The following is an 18,887-nucleotide window of genomic DNA, read 5'->3' on the forward strand; positions in this document are numbered from 1 at the left end:
TGTCATGTTGTGATAAGGTTTAGTAATGTTGGTCCATATGTTTTTTTCTGTGGCTCAGGTCTTACCAGGAATCCAGCAGTAAGGTGACAGCAGACGGTGTTGTTGGACTGACCAGGGCCTTCCTTGCTGCTGGAGCTCAGTGTGTCCTTGTCTCCTTGTGGCCTGTCCCTGTTGCAGCCTCTAAAGTTTTTGTCCACGCTTTCTACACTGCCCTTCTTAATGGGACCAAGGCTAGTGCTGCTCTGGCAGATGCCATGAAAACTGTCCAGAGTAGTAAACAGTATTCTCACCCCTCCAACTGGGCAGGTTAGTGGAGCCTTCATTTGTCATTGCACAACCTTTTTACTCTCTAAAGGCCAATGCATTCTTCAATGTACACAAGATGTTAAATCTAGACCCAGGACGTGGTCAAATATAACCTTTGTTCTATAATAACTAACTAACTCATTATATACGTAATCCTGTAGGGATGCTCTTAGATAACATATATATACTGTATATACATATGTGTGTGTGTGTACAACATAAAAAATATGGGGAGGCTATAAAAGATTGACTGAAAAATCTTTTGAATTATTAATTTTATTTTGATCCTTTAGGGTATATGCTCATTGGAAATGATGTGAAGCTCAACAGCCCATCTTCTCTGATTGGCCAAGCTTTAGCCGAGATTCTGCAATATCCTGATCGGGCACGAGATGCACTAAGGGTTTTGCTGCATTTGGTAAGAGGTGTATCCTATGTACAATGTAGATATACAAATTCAGCTTTGACAAATATTTTCTTTCTTGCTCAACATAGGTGGAAAAATCTCTTCAGAGGATACAGAATGGCCAGCGTAACTCTATGTACACATCACAGCAGAGTGTGGAAAACAAGGTGGGGGGTGTACCTGGATGGCAGTCTCTGTTGACAGCAGTAGGCTTCCGTCTTGACTCGGCAGGGACTGGCTTCCCCTCAGCTGTCTTCTTCCCCACCGCTGACCCAGGAGACAGGCTCCAGCAGTGCAGCAACACTCTGCAGTCATTGCTGGGTAAGTGCATGTGACAGCTACTCTGTTCTGTGTCACCAGGTTAGTTATACTTTTCAAGTGATTGTCATTAATGTTGTTTGTGCACTTTTTCCAATATTTTCTGTAGGCCTACCACCACCAGCTTTACAGGCTTTGTGTAAACTCATAACAGCATCAGAAGCTGGCGAGCAACTCATTAATCGGGTAGGCATTTTCAATCCTACTTAAAGCAGCACATCTACATACTTTGAATTGTTTAAGTATTACAGTGAGCGACATAAGCTGTAGCACAATGCCATGTTTAGCAACGCTTTTCCCACGGTGTATACATGTTGGCTGTTCTCTTCAACTCTAACATGTAATACTAGTGGAGAGTAATGTTGCTGAAGCTTATCCCAGTTACACATGTGACTAACACGTGCAAGTGCACAAGAGTTTCTTGATGTGAGTCACTGTGCTTTATTTTTAACACACTGGATCCTATAATACGCATTGTTTGCATCTCTGGGGTGAACCTTTTGTTTTTGGGGAATGATCTGCATGCATGTTATTAAAAACCTTTTCTTCCTTTCTTGCTTCCAATGTGCGATCTAAAGGCTGTTAAAAATATGGTGGCAATGGTAAGTATGCTTTTACAAACCTGCATTCTAACCCATTTTTGTTTACCACTATGAATCATATTCCAGGAGAAAATGTCTAGTCTATGTTGTTCTTTTTCTCGTGGTTATTACATCCCTTCTGCCTCTTTTCAACACACTGCATACTTTCTCCTACTTTCTCATATCAGAGATTAGTTACAACAAAGGTTCATATCATGTACAAATAACCCTCTCATGAGCATTAGCCAGTAATGACCAGAAACATGCATTTACTTTCTGAGCTGTTGCATCAGGCCATAAAATCCCCATACAATGAGTAAAGTGTGCAGTGAGAGCATGTGTAGCCCTGGAAATACCTCCTAAACTAAACTTGTCATGAATAGATTTGGCCTGATTAAAATGTGTCCTTAAATACTGATGATAATTTGGGCAAAGTGTCTCATTGTCTTATTTTTCCCAACTTCTGCTCCTTAGCTCCACCAGGTGCTTGTGCAGCTCCAGACGGGTGAAAAAGAGCAAGATTTCTCCCTTTTGCCCATTCAAGTGTCCATTAGTGTACAGCTTTGGAGACTTCCAGGATGCCATGAATTTCTTGCTGCTCTTGGTAGGTCTTTGTTGCCATACATTTACTGTAACACTTTGCGTAATCTAGTGGTTAAGGCTGCTGCACATGTTGTGGGTTTGAGTCCTGGCTCCAATGACGATTGTGACCACCTTTCAACCTTTACTGTCCTATCTAATAATTAATCCTTTAAAAAGTGCATTATGCATTTGTTATATTAAGCATTTGCCGATTTACTTCCTCTCTCTTGTTTCCCAGGATTTGACTTATGTGAGGTAGGCCAAGAAGAAGTGGCCTTGAAGACTGGCAAACTAGCCAACCGCCGCACCCTGCACTTTGCTCTCCAGTCTCTGCTGGCTCTGTTTGGTATGTACACTGTTTTGACAATATTAGTTATTTGTAATCTTTTGGAACAATAAAAATGAATACAGTTATACATCTAGTGTGATTATGAAATCTATATATGATTTCTTTCTTTTTGTAGACTCCACTGAATTGCCGAAGCGCTTGAGCCTGGACAGCTCGTCTTCCCTGGAGTCTCTTGCGTCAGCTCAGTCTGTGTCCAACCCTTTGCCATTGGGGTATTCAAGCCTCCCGTTTTCTCCAAGTTGCCTGGACAATCAGGCCTCAGATGCCATCTCTGTATATAGTCTCAGCTCTGTTGCATCTACTATGAGCTTTGCTTCCAAATCAGACTGTGACTTCCTTGCACATAGGCAGCGTGGTGGTGCCACAGCGTATTATTCTGCACACAAGCATCATGTCCCTCGAAGCCGCTCCTCTCCTCATGGGGCAGCCGCCTCTGTAGCTGGGGCTCGAGGAGATGAGGAAGAGTACGAGGGCTTCTCTATTATCAGCAGTGAACCTCTGGGGAGCCACTGTGACTCTCTACCATTGCCACCCGGGCATGGTCAGCGCCACAGGGGAGGTCGTGGGGTCAGTGCCTCTGGTGGAGCTGGTCGTGGCTATACTGTGTCAGTGTCATCCAGAGGGAGTGTCAGCACCCCCACATCCCCCGTCAAGACAAGCCTTGTGCCAAGCCCCAACTCCCCCTTCCAGAAGGTGGGAAAAGTGACCACCTCAGACACGGGGGAGTCTGACCAGTCCAGCACTGAGACTGACAGCACTGTCAAGTCTCAGGAAGAAAAGGCAGCCCCTTTGGATCCTCAGGAACTGGCTCAGAAGATTTTGGAGGAGACCCACACTCATCTGAGGGCAGTGGGGAGCCTCCAGCGGGCTGGGGCAGAGGGCAGTACATCAGGGGTGACTACAGCACGCAGCAGTACCTTCCGCTCTTCTGAAACCAGTGCTTTTAGCCGGCCAAACAGCAGTGCGAGTGGTCGTGCTCATTCATCTCCCCGACCGAAACCTCCCTCTCGTTCCTCTTCACTTCAGAAGATAAGCTCAGGCTACAACAGTCCTGCAGTCTCTGAGTCATCGCAAAAGGAGGGCAGTCATCCTTCACCAACTCTGGACAGTAATGCACAGTTTAGACTAAAATATCCAAGTTCCCCTTACAGTGGTCACATCTCTCGCTCGCCCAGCAACATTTCTCCCTGTTCTGGTCACCAATCTCCTGTTGGCAGTGCTCCATCCCCAGCTCTGTCCTACTCCTCCACTGGGTCTGCCTGCTCTACATCCGCTGAAGTCCCTGACTTAGATCGACTAAGAAGAGGAGTCATTGATGAGAAAGTTCAGGCTATACACAATCTAAAGACCTTTTGGACAAATGCTTCAGGTCAGCCACAGCAGCATCTAGGTCCAATCAGAGCTGTGCACAGTGCTCCTGGACCTCCCCTGACCTCTGCCACCAGGGATGTACTGAACCTCCTAAACCTGTCGCCACGCCACTGCTCACCTAATGAGAACCCAGACAGCCTGGAGCTGCGGGAGATAGAAGGGAGCAACAAGAACTCTTCTAACGGACACTGCTCCAACCCTAGAAAAGTAGCCCCATCTCCCACTATTTCCACAAGTAGTAGCCCTGGGGCTCGCTCTTTTCGACTACCTGCTGGCAATGGATACAAGTTCCTGTCACCTGGAAGATTTTTCCCTTCTTCTAAATGCTGAACATTTGAAATGGTCCTATGCTTTTATGAGTTACAGGGGGATTTAGCTTGGTAAATGAAGGATTTGCTGGTCATTGACCCTGCATAGGCACATGAATGCTTTCCAGAGCGTGTTTTCTTTGTGCCCGTAACACTGTAAATGGCAATGAGAAATACTCAATGACCTGATACTGTGTTTGTGTTTAACTGTGTGTCAGGTAAATGTAAATACCATTTGGTATTTTCACAGAAAACTTTTGCTGTTTGTGTGGGCCAAGATACAACAACTGACTCTGACTGATTTTCTTTATTTTATTCTGTTTTAAAATTTAATGGTAAATGTTATTGTTTGTTATTGTTATTAATATAAAAATAATTATTATGTTTTGTAAATTAATTCCAGTGTTTCACAATCAGTAATAATCATTTTCTATTATAAGAAAATTGAGTAAACCTGTACCATGTAAAGTGGATAGAGTGGGGGGAAATTTCATATTTTATAATGAAATCAAAGCGGCATTTTGCCTGATTTCTTTGTGAACTGAGTGTCTGCTTTGAGCATGGATTATCTTGCTATTCACTGTTAAGTACCATATATGAATTTTTAGCCCATGATTTTTGTTAAGAGTTAAATGGAAGTTTCATTACACCCATCCGTCGTTTATCAGTAAACTGTTTCAATAAAATCATGTTTGCTTGTTTGTATACTTGACCCTTTATACACAAGGATCCTTTGAGGTCAACAATAAATTATGCATTTGGGGATCTGTAGTGTAGGCCAACACACTTCCTTCCAAATCCGTTTCTTAATCACAATCTCTTCTGTCTCTGTAGTAAATCTACACCCCGTCCTTGCACCTCCATCCCTCCACAGATGACCTCTACCTCCAAGTGAGGTATGAGCCCCGTGGAAAAGGAAAGACTGTTAGTTAGCCTACATAGAGATTGATTAAGAACAAAAAAAGCTACACAACTATTTCGATCTTATACCGACCATTGTGCCTGATGTTTGATATAAGTCTTTTGCACAAATCAAAGTTGTTCGAGTGGGCCATGGGAGTGGCCTTACCGCGGGGGCAGGAGGGAGGTGTTGTGACGTCACACTGTGAGCCGTGAGTCTCTGGGAAGTGCCGTGAGCGGACTGGTCTGGAGCCCATTGCACTGAGCCACGATGGTCCTCATCAAGGAATAGTAAGTACTTTTTCATATCCGATCATTTCACATCTTATTCTGAGAATTGTGATAAGATGTTTGCGTGTGAAACTAATGGACTAAACAATAGTTAAGTGAGCGTGTGTTACTCCGTTAGACACACGAGGGAAGGGTGGGATTTCTCTAAACTGCTGTGGCCTACCGGCTTCGACAGCAGCTATTATGTTACTCTTTTTAAGATAAGAAGCACCTTCTGGTATAGTATTGCCATTAAAGAGTTAAACTCTTTATATTAAGTTGCCAATGTATGAACGCCAATCCAGCGGCTAATCCCAAACTAGCAGTTTGTGCACTCGAGGCTAATCCTGTGCTAGTGTTGGGGAGATTAACCTGTTGCGACACTTCACAGCAAACGACACATCTCTGCCAATACCAGGCTGGAAAGTGATTGTTCCAACATGAAACACATATCTCTTCTCTATTATTCTGAAAAGTTTCCCCTTCCTGGTGCTGGCTGACACTTTAGTGAGAGAAGGAAACTAGCTAGCCGAAGTGCTAGCTTGGTGAGTCACTACATTAATTTGACACAAAGGATTACATAAACAACAGGATTGGTTCAATCATTGGAGCAAAGATGTCATAAAGAGTTAGACAGCGGTTTGCACGCTTAAGAGCATTCATATATAATCCTGGCGATCTTCTAATCATGGACAACATAATCCTATTTGAAAGCTCTGATTTAAGAAGTTAATCCACATTGTTTACACTACAGAACACAGCAGCCTTGATCAGTAGTATTGTATTGATATGTGTATGTAAGGCACACTCTCAAAAGAGATCGATGGAACAAATACACTCAAAGTGAATTAAACATATGGTCATTTACTATCATCAATAGGGATTTTTTGATTTTAAAGGGATACTTTTTGGATTTTGAAATGCGTTGAGGAAATTGTCTCAAAAATGTAATAAAAAATTCCCCAGTTTGCTCCAAAGAAATGCCTTTAAATGGAGGCTTGAATAACAATGCAATAAATGCACTGCTGCACAAAAAGCTCTGAGACACTTCCTCTGTGCAGCAGGTGCTGAGTATTTCACTGTGTGGTTAGTGGTCAGACTGAGCTGAAAACCTTTTAGGGTCAGGTAAATGATGCAATGACTCTGAGGTAATCACACAGATCCCGTTAGGAGTCTGTCAGCTTTGGGAATTCATTTTTTTTTTTACATGTTGAAGTTCAGATATTCCTCTGAAACAAAATGTGCAAAAATCACAACTTGACAGTAGTTGATTATGTCAGAATTATCTAACTTCTTCTGTCTTCTGTTTGCAGCCGAGTGATTTTACCATGTAGTGTTGAGGAGGTGAGTGAACTTTCATCATCTGCACAAACAGGGCATTTGAGATACCACCACAGATACCGGACTAAATGGTCTCTTTCTAGTTTCCACTGTTGTTTAGATCCCTGGTTCTCCACCTTTTTCAGCCACTATTATGAGCTGGGTCACGTTTTTAATTCACTCAACATCAAAACCACGTGTCTAACATAGAAAGCCGATAGCTACATCTCTACATAGAAGTGAATGAGTGTTCAGGTTTACGACATTCTCATTCTGATTAGGTTAACACATCAGGATGACAAGCCGCAACCCAATATACAGCAGTTAATAACAATAAAAGCTTACACTTTTATTGCACTTCAGACTTGACAAGACATTCACTCCATACCCAATGGTTATAAGCTCCTGCTACTCTGGGGTAAACTGAAGTAAGTTTACCCCAGTTCTAGTCCATTGGCCCCTCTGACTGTTACCAATCACTCACACTACATTCACACAGGCCAGGTGGATTACAAGTCATGCCCAAAGACAAGACAATGTGCACCAGGAGCCGAGGTTTGAACCCCCAACCTTCTAGTGTTGAGAGGACCTGCTCTACTGTCTGAGTCGCTCTTGCATTTTGCCAAGATTTAATCAACCCAGAGAACCGATTGTATTTTCTCCCCCTACATGTTCCAGCAATGTCCAAAGGTGCAGAATGAGCCCAGACCTATTCACCACAACTGCACTGTCACTCAAAAAGTGCACAAGCTTTAATATAGATGGTGCATTTACACGTATGACTGCTGTGGCTACCAAGGTAGTTTACCAACACCAAGCATGGAGTGAATGGAAACCGTTTGCTTGGTCTCTGTGAAAGGCGCTTAACAAATAAATAAATACATCCGTTTTTTTGCTTGACATTATTTATTTGACCAATTACCAATATTACCTTTTTGCAGGGGGGAGGGGCTGTACAGTTTGGGAACCCCAGTCTAGAGTAGATCGTGAATGTAGAGACTCTATTGGACTATGTGCTTTAACTCCAGATTACCTGCTCTGTAGTATTTTGCAGTGGCCTGCCCTAAAGGCACATTTTGTTTTTATTCTTTGTACTTGACTTTTTCAACACTGTTCATTAAAGTGTAATTTAATGCTGTGCTTTATTTTCTTTTCAGTATCAAGTGGGGCAGTTGTTCTCAGTGGCTGAAGCGAGCAAAAATGAAACCGGGGGCGGCGAAGGCATTGAGGTCCTTAAGAATGAACCTTATGAAAAAGATGGAGAAAAAGGACAATATACGCACAAAATATACCATTTAAAAAGGTGCAGTTATTAGGTGTTTGTCCTTGATGTGATTGCGCTGTCCTGCCACTAGAGGGCAGTGTTGTTTCAGCAGTCGCTTGTCACTTGTAGTTTGTTGAACCCGTGCGTTTTCCCCTTTTAGTAAAGTCCCCGCCTTTGTGAAGCTCGTGGCTCCTGAGGGGTCCCTTATATTTCATGAAAAAGCCTGGAACGCCTACCCCTTCTGCCGTACCAGTAAGTCTACTGCCTCCTTGTGTTTTCACGAGTACCCTGTATGTAAAAATCTATGTAAAACAAGTTTGCATTCTAAACTCACATTTTCTTCCCCTCATGCAATACCATATCCAGTTGTTACAGTAAGTTTATTTAATTTCTTCACTGATTTTGGAAATATATTTGCAAGTTGCTAATAAGAATGTCCTTCCTCCTTTAAGAATGAATATATGAAAGATGATTTTGTCATAAAAATTGAAACATGGCACAAACCGGACCTTGGCGAGCTAGAAAATGTGAGTACTGTAACATACAAAACTAAGTATCATGTTGCAAAGTCCAGATCACTCAGTAAAACTCTTTGCTTCCAGGTGCATAAACTGGACAAGGAGACACTAGCAATGAGGACTGTTGTACCCATTGACATTGCTGACAGATCACAAGTGTCTTCAGCTGTAAGTATTTTCTATGGACTGTAAAGGAAGTCTTAAAGGAATAGGCCACCGTTTTTACATACCAAGATATGTTCTTACATAGCCTTAGCCAAGTTAATATATCCCCGTCTGGTCTTTGTCCGTGCGCTCTGTCACGCAAACGGAGCACATACGCAGCCTCTCCCACATGTCATATAGCTCCGAAAAAGCTCCCGATAGAAGCTACCAAGCTCTTCCACGTGTTCCCTATTTAAATAAAGTTACGTGAAGTGTTTTCATGCAAAGTATATTTAAACAGAAATGTAGCATGTCGATTTTATAAGCAGATAAAAAGGGGAACTATATTGTGAGGCGTAATGATACGAGGAGCAAAACGTTCGCGTAGTAACTCCTAAAGACTTCCCCCGCTCACTTCCGTCAATAGAAGCTGCGTGACTTGTACAGAGCCTTTTACAACAAGCAGAAAATATATTTTGGGAAAGTGCTCACGCATTCCTACCTCATGGTAGAGGTCCTGAGTCCTGTGTCGTCGTCCGGGGTGAGTTGGAAATCTGTGAAACATTACTACACTATATACTTTCTGCTTGTTATCACAGCCCGGCACGATGCACGTAAAAGGTATTGTTCACAAGTTATCGACGCTCAACTGTTCTCTGCTAGCTCTCAGTCACGCAGCTTCTATTGACGGAAGTGAGCGGGGAAGTCTTTAGGAGTTACTACGCGGACGTTTTGCTCCTCGTATCATTACGCCTAACAATATAGAACCCATTTTTATCTGCTTATAAAATCGACATGCTACATTTCTGTGTAAATATACTTCGCATGAAAACACTTCACGTAACTTTATTTAAATAGGGAACACGTGGAAGAGCTTGGTAGCTTCTATCGGGAGCTTTTTCGGAGCTATATGACATGTGGGAGAGGCTGCGTATGTGCTCCGTTTGCCTGACAGAGCGCACGGACAAAGACTATACGGGAATATATTAACTTGGCTAAGGCTATGTAAGAACATATCTTGGTATGTAAAAACGGTGGCCTATTCCTTTAACATGAGTGTCAATGAATAACCTGAAAAAGCACTGATTGAAATTGGTTTGTGGGGACAGATATGAGTTTCATTATTCTGCTCATTTTCAGTGAAATGTCGACATATTAAGTCATAGTCTGTTGTGTGTTGCATATTGATCAGGCACATGTAAAATTCACCAATTTTATTTTTTATTCAGGTAACCAAGTCTGTATTTGAAAGCCAATAATCCCCCACAAAAAATCTTTGAAGTCTTTGTTTATCAGCTTTAATTGGATTCCCGAGATTTCCCTTGATATATTAATATATAAGTTGCAAAATCCCAAATTTTCCCCTTTGAATCATTGAAGTCTTATGAAGGGCTTACACATGATTGCTGTTATTCGACAGCACATTGCCTCATTTGTGTGTGTGTGTGTGTGTTTGTTTGCGGTGGGCTAACGAGGCGGACGTGTGTTGTGTCTGAGGGCCCTATCAGCCCTGAGCCTGAGGCATGGCTGCAGGGCCTGGGGCGGACCGCCAGCACACATGAGTTTGTTAGTGTAATTAAGGCGCACAGTGCTGTTCGCGCCGGAACTTGCAAACACACACATGATGCAAACGCACACGTCTTACCAGAGGAGGAGGCGCGCCTCGCCTTCTACTGCACATCGATTCACAGAGCTCATTAGCGCGGCGCAGCGCATTGTTATAGTGATGGAGCTTTCTGCATTGAAACTGCAAATAATTGTGTGTGTGCTTTGTATGTAGAGGTGGCTTTCTCTCTGCTACTACACACTAGGCACCCTCCTGTTGTTCAATAGCCCTGAAAAGCAGCCTTTAGCTGCAGGCACATCATGATTTATTTAAAATTACTGGACCCTCAAGCTGTTGATAATTTGAAAACCATTTGATTTATTTGTATTGCTATCTTTCTTGCTTTTTTTATACTTTCAGATACTTCCTCCTTTTATGTGGAGCGTTGCGTGTCACCATAAAAAACATTTGCTATTTAGCTATAATGTGGTGAATTATAGAGTCGTCTCTGTGAACTTGGTCTCACACTCTCAGACATTGTACAAATGTTCATGTTAAAGACAACACAGTGGAAATGGCTCGAAAGATCGTCACTTTTTTTTCTTTTCTTTTAGGATTATAAGGCAGACGAAGACCCTGCCATTTTCAAGTCAGAGAAGACTGGCAGAGGACCTTTGGGATCCAACTGGAAGGTAGTATTTTGAGATGAAGGAAACCTCCAATTCATTTATTTAGTTTATTCTTGAGTTTGTTTATGTAATGTTTATGTAAAATTTCAAAATATAATATCCAGTAGACCAGGAGGGGTTTTCTAGGTCGGTGGTGCTCAACCCACCATTACCCAAGGATGACAAGCCGCCCCCCAAATAGAAATGTAATTTGTCATATATTGCAGAGAATATTGTATTTTCCACTGCCTTTAGGCCTGAAAATATGATCAAAACAACCCAATAACATTCATTAACAGACTCCAGTAGTGTTTCCCGGTCAGTTTCAGATGGAACATATTGAAAAAAAAAGTTCCCTGGAACAGGCTCGCAACCCCGCTGAAAACGGTTCTGCGGCTGACTTTTGGGCCCTGAACCCACCAGCTGAGAATCATTGCTCTCAATAAAAGGGAGAGAGAAATGCCAAGAAAAATGTCAGTAAATCATAGAAGTGGCAATTTATACATTTCTATGGAAACCAATTTTAACCTGAAGCTTTAGAAATGGGTCCTGCTATGTCTTGAAACTCTGAGCATTTCTGTGGTGGCGGAGCCTACAAAGTTCACCATGGGAAAGTTTCCTCTGCTTCAAAACATTTAGAGAATTTGAAAGAACAAAGGCACCTTTAAAAAGTCTGAATAAAGAAGCACAACTTTGCATTTTGTGTTTTAATTAGATCACTTTCTCCCCGCTGTGGACATGGAAAAAGACTGTTTTGAAAAGGTGAAAAAAGTAGTTATGTGACAACAGAGGCACAATTTCTGCCAGCTACTCAGAGCAATAAAACTCTTGTCTATCTCTGCATGCACACATGCTGCATATCGTAGCCTTTGTATTTCTGAAAACTGGTGCTCCTTTGAGTGGGGCACATAGAGGCAGAGAAGAAATGTCACCGTAAGTGTTTTGATGTCAAATCCGTTTCATGTGAAGTTCTCCTTTAGCGATGACAACTTTTCTAAACCCACTGCAAATTTAGAAATGCGTCTCGTTTCCTCTGCACTCTTCCGTGATCGCAGCATCAAACGGCAGAGGGATGAGGATGATTGAGCTGGGTCTGTGGCATTTCTGGAGAATGCCGAGCCAGAACCAAGTGATTAATTAAACAGGTGTTCTCTGAGGGTGAGCAGGTCCTGGCTGTTAATAATGTAACCAGCTTTGCAGCGCTGCACCCTTATCACTTTGCAGGGGCTGTTTTATCTGCCTCTGTGGCCACAAAGGCAAGCCTTTTGGGAACCGTGTCTATGTCAGGGCGGAGGCTGCCAAATGGTCCCTTCATCTAGAGTTTATCCACTTTGCTCTGCCTCAAACCTCTCCTCTTCTGAGCCGTGTGCGAGAGTGTAAGCTGTCAGTGACTTTTACAAATATATCGCAGCTTAAAGTGCTGCATATCTTTATTTTGATAATTATTTCAGGAAGCTGCATTCCCACAGCACTATAAATGTATAATGTGAAGATTAGGCTAAAGTATCTTCAGATAGAATCTTTTTTCTTTGAAGGAAGTGTTTTATTTTTATTTGTTTGGTCTGATGCATATTAACTTGTTCTAACTCTTCTCATGTCCTGTCACAGACGGAGCTGAACTGCCCAAAGATGTGTGCCTACAAACTGGTGACGGTCAAGTTTAAGTGGTGGGGCCTGCAGACAAAAGTGGAGAACTTCATTCATGAGGTCAGCACTTGCATAAGCTACTTTATCACGTATCAAGAGTTACATGTTCTGTGTTTTACTGTGTATGTTCATCTAATGTAGCAAGAAAAGAGGATCTTCACAAACTTCCACCGCCAGCTGTTTTGCTGGATTGATAAGTGGGTGGAGCTGAATATGGATGACATCAGGAGGATGGAGAAGGAGACTCAAAAGGAGCTGGATGAGGTGAGAGGTTGGACAAGCCTTTTACAAACGGTGCATATGGTTTATCTATTGTAGACGGCTATTCTCCGCTTATGTTTGACGCACATGTCAAAAAAGCGTACAGGGCGACGCTTTAGCAGCGCAGTGGCACCAACTCCAGGCTAACTAATGAAATTAGCAAAGTCTTTTCCAGTCACGGCAAATAATATTGATATATTCACCAAACATCCCCAATCTAACGCAGACCAGAAAAGTGAAGCGCAAACAAGCGGAGAAGCTCGCTCCTCTTGAAGGAGAGAGACGCACATCACTAGCTGCGCCATGGACCATCGCTTTTTCTGGGCAAACAGCCGCCTGAGCAGCAATCAGCGCTAAGGCTCGAGTAGAATCTCCTCCGGGTGGGAAAAGCCGGCAGGACTGTGTACAAATAAGCAGCTCTTCTTAAATGAGCCGTCTGGTAGCCGTCTGATTGTGTTTGTTTATAAAAGGCTTACATGTTACACAATATCGAAATCTTTTCTGTTTCCTATGTTTTCATATAATCAATGAATTAAAGATCAGAAGTAATCATTAAACATCATGTTATTGCTGTATAATCTGTGCAATTGTCAATGTGGATCTATGGCCTGTAACAAACCATGATTATATTTGTGATTGCCTTTATTCTAATTTCTGTCTAGATGCGTAAGAAAGGCAGTGTGCGGGGCACAAAGGCTGCAGAGGAGTAGCCTGCTTTAGTGTGGGTGTGGCTGTAAGTTCTTCTCCCCTCTGGGCTTCTGCATGCTTTTCATGCTTTGTCACTGCTTGACCACTGTCATTGCTATAGCTGGCTGTGTCCACCGTGTGCTTGTGCAAGTATCCCATTTCTGAGCCAACAAACACTGTCGCGTAGGTCTTGTTTCTTCCAAAAAAGTGTGAATCTTTTTGAAGCTTTTGCCTTTTCTATGGAACAAAATATGCTCTTCAAAGTATAGGCTTTAATTTCAGTATTTTATGAAACTCCACTCAAATTGTACTTGGAACGACTTTAAATATCATTCTTGAAGTTGTTGGCTGAACAAAGTGGTGAAACTGAGTCTGGACTGGACTGGCTAAAGTGGGCCAGACATTCCTGGCTTCTTCCCAACATGCAGCATTTTGTGTTCTGCCTCCCCCCCTCTCCATTGCGCCCAACTCACCATGTGTTTCCCATTTCTCCTGAAGAAAGTAAACATGTGGGTACCATCAAAGTGCTGCGGTGAGCAGCCAAACACAGCCTTAACCTGGGTTTGGGTCAGGGGGGTCACACAGACTGAATGTGGTGCACTGAGGTGTCCTCACTGGTGACGGCTCCAGCACACTGGAGGTTCTTCTGATGTTTACTGGTTAAAAATGAAGACCAGAAAGAAATGGGAAAAGGGGTTGGTTTTAAAATGGTCTCTTTTCCTCATTAACATACAAATGGATTTCTGTAGTTCAGAGGAGGCCTGCTCTGTGATTGAAGAAAAGGTAGACGGAGGGATGGCAAAAGGATAGAGAAGTGTGTGGTAGAATCCTTATACAATTTATCATGTGTCCATGTCTCTGTTTAGGGCCAGGCTCAGTTTAAGCTGTTCGATTACACTATTGGGCCCTGAGATTCCAGCATTAATTGACTTTCTAAAGCCATCAGCCCGTTCAGCCGTCGGGTAGAGCAACTGTTAAGTGATTCTTTTCTTTATTGTGAAGACGCAGGTAACTGTGTTTCTTAAAGGCCAAACTTAAGATGTTTATCAGCTGAAGATGCGTAAGCAGTATGAGAAGAATAAGCATAGCACAAGTGTTTGTTCTGTGCGTCATTTGATAAGCATGTTGTGAAAGTGAATGTATTTCAGTTGAATTTCAAAGCAAAAGCCATTTTTTCTTTTTTTTCTTTTAGATCGAATTGCTTTTTCTTAATCAAATTTGCTTTAAAATAACAACTGATTTATACACATTTTCTAATTCATCATTAATTTTAACATCTGGAGCAAACCGAACGTTCTCTGTGGTGCCTGTTGTTTACTCACCCGTATCGTTTTCATCTGACTTGTGTATTCTCTCCCACAGCTTCGTAAACAGGGTGCCGTGAGAGGAACCAGTGCTGCAGATGAATGAGAAGTCCCTTTGGATTTTTAAACCACCAGTGACGGCGGCGTAGGCGATTTGCTATCAGGCCTTCTCTGGTGCCAAATTTTACCTGATTAACTGTTTTCTGGCCACGGCGGAGGGGCCTCTGCTACACTTGCGATCACTAGAGCAAGATCCCAGACCTGCACCCAAGCCTAGACTCTTTTTATCCATGGAGGGTTTGATTTACACACAAAAAAAAACAACACAATCCTAGTTTCTATTACCCTTATGCAATTGTACTGAAGTTTGGTTAGTGCTCATGTGATCGTACTTAATCCTTCTATAAGGACTCCTTGCTATAGACGATTTTACAGATGTTTCCATTCCACTGTGGCAGGTATTGGACCAAATGATTCCTATTGACCTGATCTCCAAACATTCCCAAAACAATGATGTCTCTCCTGCCTCACTACATCCATTTTGTGCTGTGCTTTTGCATTCCCTGACATGAGACTGTCATACTCGTGTTCTTTCCTGCCACAGCCTCCATTTTAGAGATTACATGCAAACATGCTCGGCGCCTGTAACTCAGGACATTGTAACCCCCACCTTCCCTCCGAATCACTCCCCACAGCGCATCTTATTAGCACTGACAATCATGCCCGGACAGGTATCCCACTTAATAGAAACCTACACAAGCTGTCCGTGACACACGTACGAAAAATCGCACAGGTGTGGATGCCTTCTCTGTGACTGAGGTGGGCAGATCGGAGCACGCTCATTTCTGGATGTTGCTTCCCAAGTGTTTACAGCAATCACACGAGCCCAACTCCCGCACACGCCCCGAAAACTGCACTCCTTATTTTTAGAGACTTTCACACATACATTGCAGCGCTCGACTCCCCCCAACAGATGTCCCCAGAGAAACGGCACTGAAAAACAGCCACAGATGGTGCTACTCCCCTCCAGCCGCTGTCACAAGCTAAACCGCGCCACGCCTTGCCCATCCGAGAGGCCTGTCTTACTCATCTGGCTACCGGTGTGAGACCAGACATCCAGACCATTCACTTGGTGTGTGTTTACAGATTCGTTACAGCCTTATAGCGATTCCCCAGTCAGCACCAGCATCATGCACCACCTTGCCTTAATGCTCCAAACCTCGCTCTGTCAAAGTTTGTTTAAGCCGCTGGACCACGCTACGTCCATGCTACCTCCCTCGTTTCTACCGGTTTGCTTCACACATACAGTGGGTTCAGACTTATGTTTTTAATTATTTCTTTCTTGTGTGTGTGTTTTTTTGTTCCAGAGTCATGCTCAACATAATGCTGAATTATTTTGAAGCATGACACTGCAACATAGTGTGCTAGAGGTGTACGGATACTTTCTGAACCCACTGTAAACATAAGCTGCTTAGTTTGAATCCTTGCAAAGTCATACAAGCTGTAGATTCCAGGTCCGGCATTTCAACATGTGTCCTTTCCCAAAGCAAGTGCAATTGTTAAACCAGTTAAAAGTGACTAAGTAGCTGCCAGAACACAGAGCACAGAAGCGGCTGTACAAGAGACTCATACAAAGTGTCACAAATCAGGAGATGTGGATATGCCATGTTTTGACTTCCCAAGACGCTTTTTGCTGCAGCTTCAATCATGTTTTTGACTGTGTACACCGCATAAGAATTGTCATTTTGGTTATCTGTGTCTTGACGGTTTGAAAACAGCAGTTTATTTTACAGAGAACGATGTTATTTCAGTTTTCTGTGCAGTTCAGTACTTTTTTTTTTTTCTCCATTCATGTACTTTTGTCAATCCAATTCACTGGCTTGTAGGCTAGTCCAAAGAGTGTGTATGGATATACTGCATGGGGTGCGTTTACATGTATTCAAAGGCTGCCAACTTAGGACATTTTTCAGGAGATTTGGCAGTGACATTTAAAAGGACTGTCTCTCAGGTGAACAATCATTTCAATTGTGTCCATACTTTTTCATACGTCAAAATCAAGCTGCCATATTTTACTTTTTTCTCCACTGTGTGCAATGTGTCAACTTTGAGTGGCCGAAAGTGCAGTCATTGTGCTCAAACGTGGTCTTTGCATCGAAAGGGTGAAGGCAATCTGATTTTTAAAAAAAAATGGTAAAGATTAACTTTTAAGATTTTAACTGTAAGCCTTAATTTAAATATATATATATAAAACAAGTTTCCTTCTCCTTTCCTGAATGTCCTTGTCTTGGATCAGCTTTTTAAATTCAGGGTGGTATTGAATGTATTCTCTGCCTCTTCTTTCTGTGGGTCTTGTGTGTGCCATAAAGTCGGTAATTGTATCTAAATATCAAATAAATTTCACTTTAAATTTCAGACAGATGTATTTATATTAATTTAAACTGTTGAACCTACATCAAGCAGGATACAACCTTATCAGTACCGAGTTATTAGTGACCTATTGCTGACCTGTCGTCCAGTCTCACAATACAAGCGGAATTGACGCTAAAGAGCAGGAAAAGCCACAGTCTGTTGGCTGAGATACCCACCTATTTATTGTTTGCAACGGAACAGTCGCATGTGGCCACTGTGAGGAAACCAGCTCTATCTCCCCCAGAACAAGCAAATGATGCAGTTTCTAAAAGGGGAGATGGACGGACTCGCCCACACGCCTCCTGTTCAGCTCTGCAGCAGCTAAGTGTCTACACAGCCATCGCTGCATCTACTAGGGTGCCATGATGATTCTGTTTAAATAGAGAAAATGACAACATGTCCGGAAGTTCTTGGAGAACATGGCAATATGACTTTTACCAGATTCATTATGGAAGAAATTATATATACAGTGGGGGAAAAAAGTATTTGGCCAAAATCCAATACAATGTCTATGTGAAACTGACCAAATACTTTTTTTCCCCACTGAATATATAATGACTAAAGGGAAGTTTGCATACTGTACACACAAAATAACAACAGCATTTGAATGTGAGTCCCCAAATAAGCAATGGTTAATTTCTTTGCTTTTGTTGATCACCTCACTCACTGTAAGAATAGCAAATTACTCAACTGGAGTTTATCATAACAACAATCTTATCTTGCTCATTGGATTCCCAGATCTGATGTTTTTGGAGGAAGTTCCTGGTACACTGTTTGCGTTTTTGATCTCCCCTGTGCCCAGAAATGCTGAGGCGCCACAAGTTTTCTCAGTACTAGACAGTTATTTTTGGCTTATAATAAGTCTGCAGTGATGTCAGAGAGAGTTTCCTCGTCCTCTGTGACCAGGTCAAGCTTAGCCTTAGAAATTTCTTTCCTGTTGTTGTGAAGGTGAGGAGCCTGCAAGCCACGAGAAGGACAGTGATGATCCAAAAGGGGGTGGCATCTAATACACTTCAGATGACAGATGCTACTTAACCCATACTGACCCAGGATAGAGAGATGGCCCAACTGAGTGACAGCCTCAAAGAGGACACTGCAGCAATGGGACAGGATGGATGACCCCCCCCCACAATGGGAAGGAAATGCCCTCGCAGGAATATGTCTATATCTGAGGAACACCATGTATTAGGGCTGTGGAGAGACACCCACTTGTGTTATGTCCAGTGAAATATTGAGACTTATGCGTGAGTAAATCAGAGGAGCGGCATTGAGGCCCTGGACACTGGACACTGTCACAAAAGCCTCTGCCTGTGCTGTGAAGACAAAGTGGTGGAGTTTCAGTATTTGTTTGTTTATTTTCAATAGGCTAAGATTATTCATGCTATTTTATAGTAATCATTCATTATTGTATTTTTTGAACATTGTTAACTTTTCGCCCTACAGGACTGCCTGTCTGACGTTGGACGCTAGATGGCACTGTGTTTGCTTGCTAAAAGTCTTTGGCATTTCCTAAAGGTTTACCCGATAGCCACCGCTCACTAACCAGCGGTAAGAGGAGCTTTGGGAATTTGACAAAATAATGATTATGGATAAACATTTTTCTACGATTTTTTCAAAAACAAATAAAGAATAGGTTTGGTAGCCCAATATCTGTACAGCCATTAGACAGTAACACAAAGAAGCCGATGAAAATAAAAATTACAAAACCGCTTACAATCCTTGTATGGT

General features: G+C 42.5%; 2 protein-coding genes across 2 annotated transcripts in view; both read left to right on the forward strand.

Annotated features, from left to right (window-relative positions):
* The window catches only part of LOC306964539 (tetratricopeptide repeat protein 28-like), a 116,621-nt gene extending 111,738 nt beyond the window's left edge, over positions 1-4,883 (forward strand). Inside the window, exons 17-24 of the mRNA XM_079558587.1 lie at positions 59-306; positions 600-724; positions 802-1,033; positions 1,140-1,216; positions 1,609-1,632; positions 2,086-2,215; positions 2,432-2,539; positions 2,658-4,883. Coding sequence (XP_079414713.1) covers positions 59-306; positions 600-724; positions 802-1,033; positions 1,140-1,216; positions 1,609-1,632; positions 2,086-2,215; positions 2,432-2,539; positions 2,658-4,243 — 2,530 coding nt within the window. The 3' untranslated portion in view covers positions 4,244-4,883. The remainder of the gene's footprint in view (positions 1-58; positions 307-599; positions 725-801; positions 1,034-1,139; positions 1,217-1,608; positions 1,633-2,085; positions 2,216-2,431; positions 2,540-2,657) is intronic.
* A 447-nt stretch (positions 4,884-5,330) lies between these two features.
* LOC306964719 (phosphatidylinositol transfer protein beta isoform-like) lies at positions 5,331-17,108 on the forward strand. The gene is made up of 11 exons (XM_079558833.1): positions 5,331-5,412; positions 6,705-6,735; positions 7,869-8,014; positions 8,136-8,227; positions 8,408-8,502; positions 8,578-8,661; positions 10,798-10,874; positions 12,453-12,558; positions 12,640-12,762; positions 13,422-13,492; positions 14,809-17,108. The coding sequence occupies exons 1-10, from the start codon at positions 5,393-5,395 to the stop codon at positions 13,467-13,469; spliced, it is 822 nt and encodes a 273-aa protein (XP_079414959.1). The 5' UTR covers positions 5,331-5,392; the 3' UTR covers positions 13,470-13,492; positions 14,809-17,108.
* Positions 17,109-18,887: the final 1,779 nt, after the last annotated feature.

The sequence above is a fragment of the Gobius niger genome (genome assembly GCF_951799975.1).
Source record: "Gobius niger genome assembly, chromosome: 1".
NCBI classification, from domain to species: Eukaryota; Metazoa; Chordata; class Actinopteri; order Gobiiformes; family Gobiidae; genus Gobius; species Gobius niger.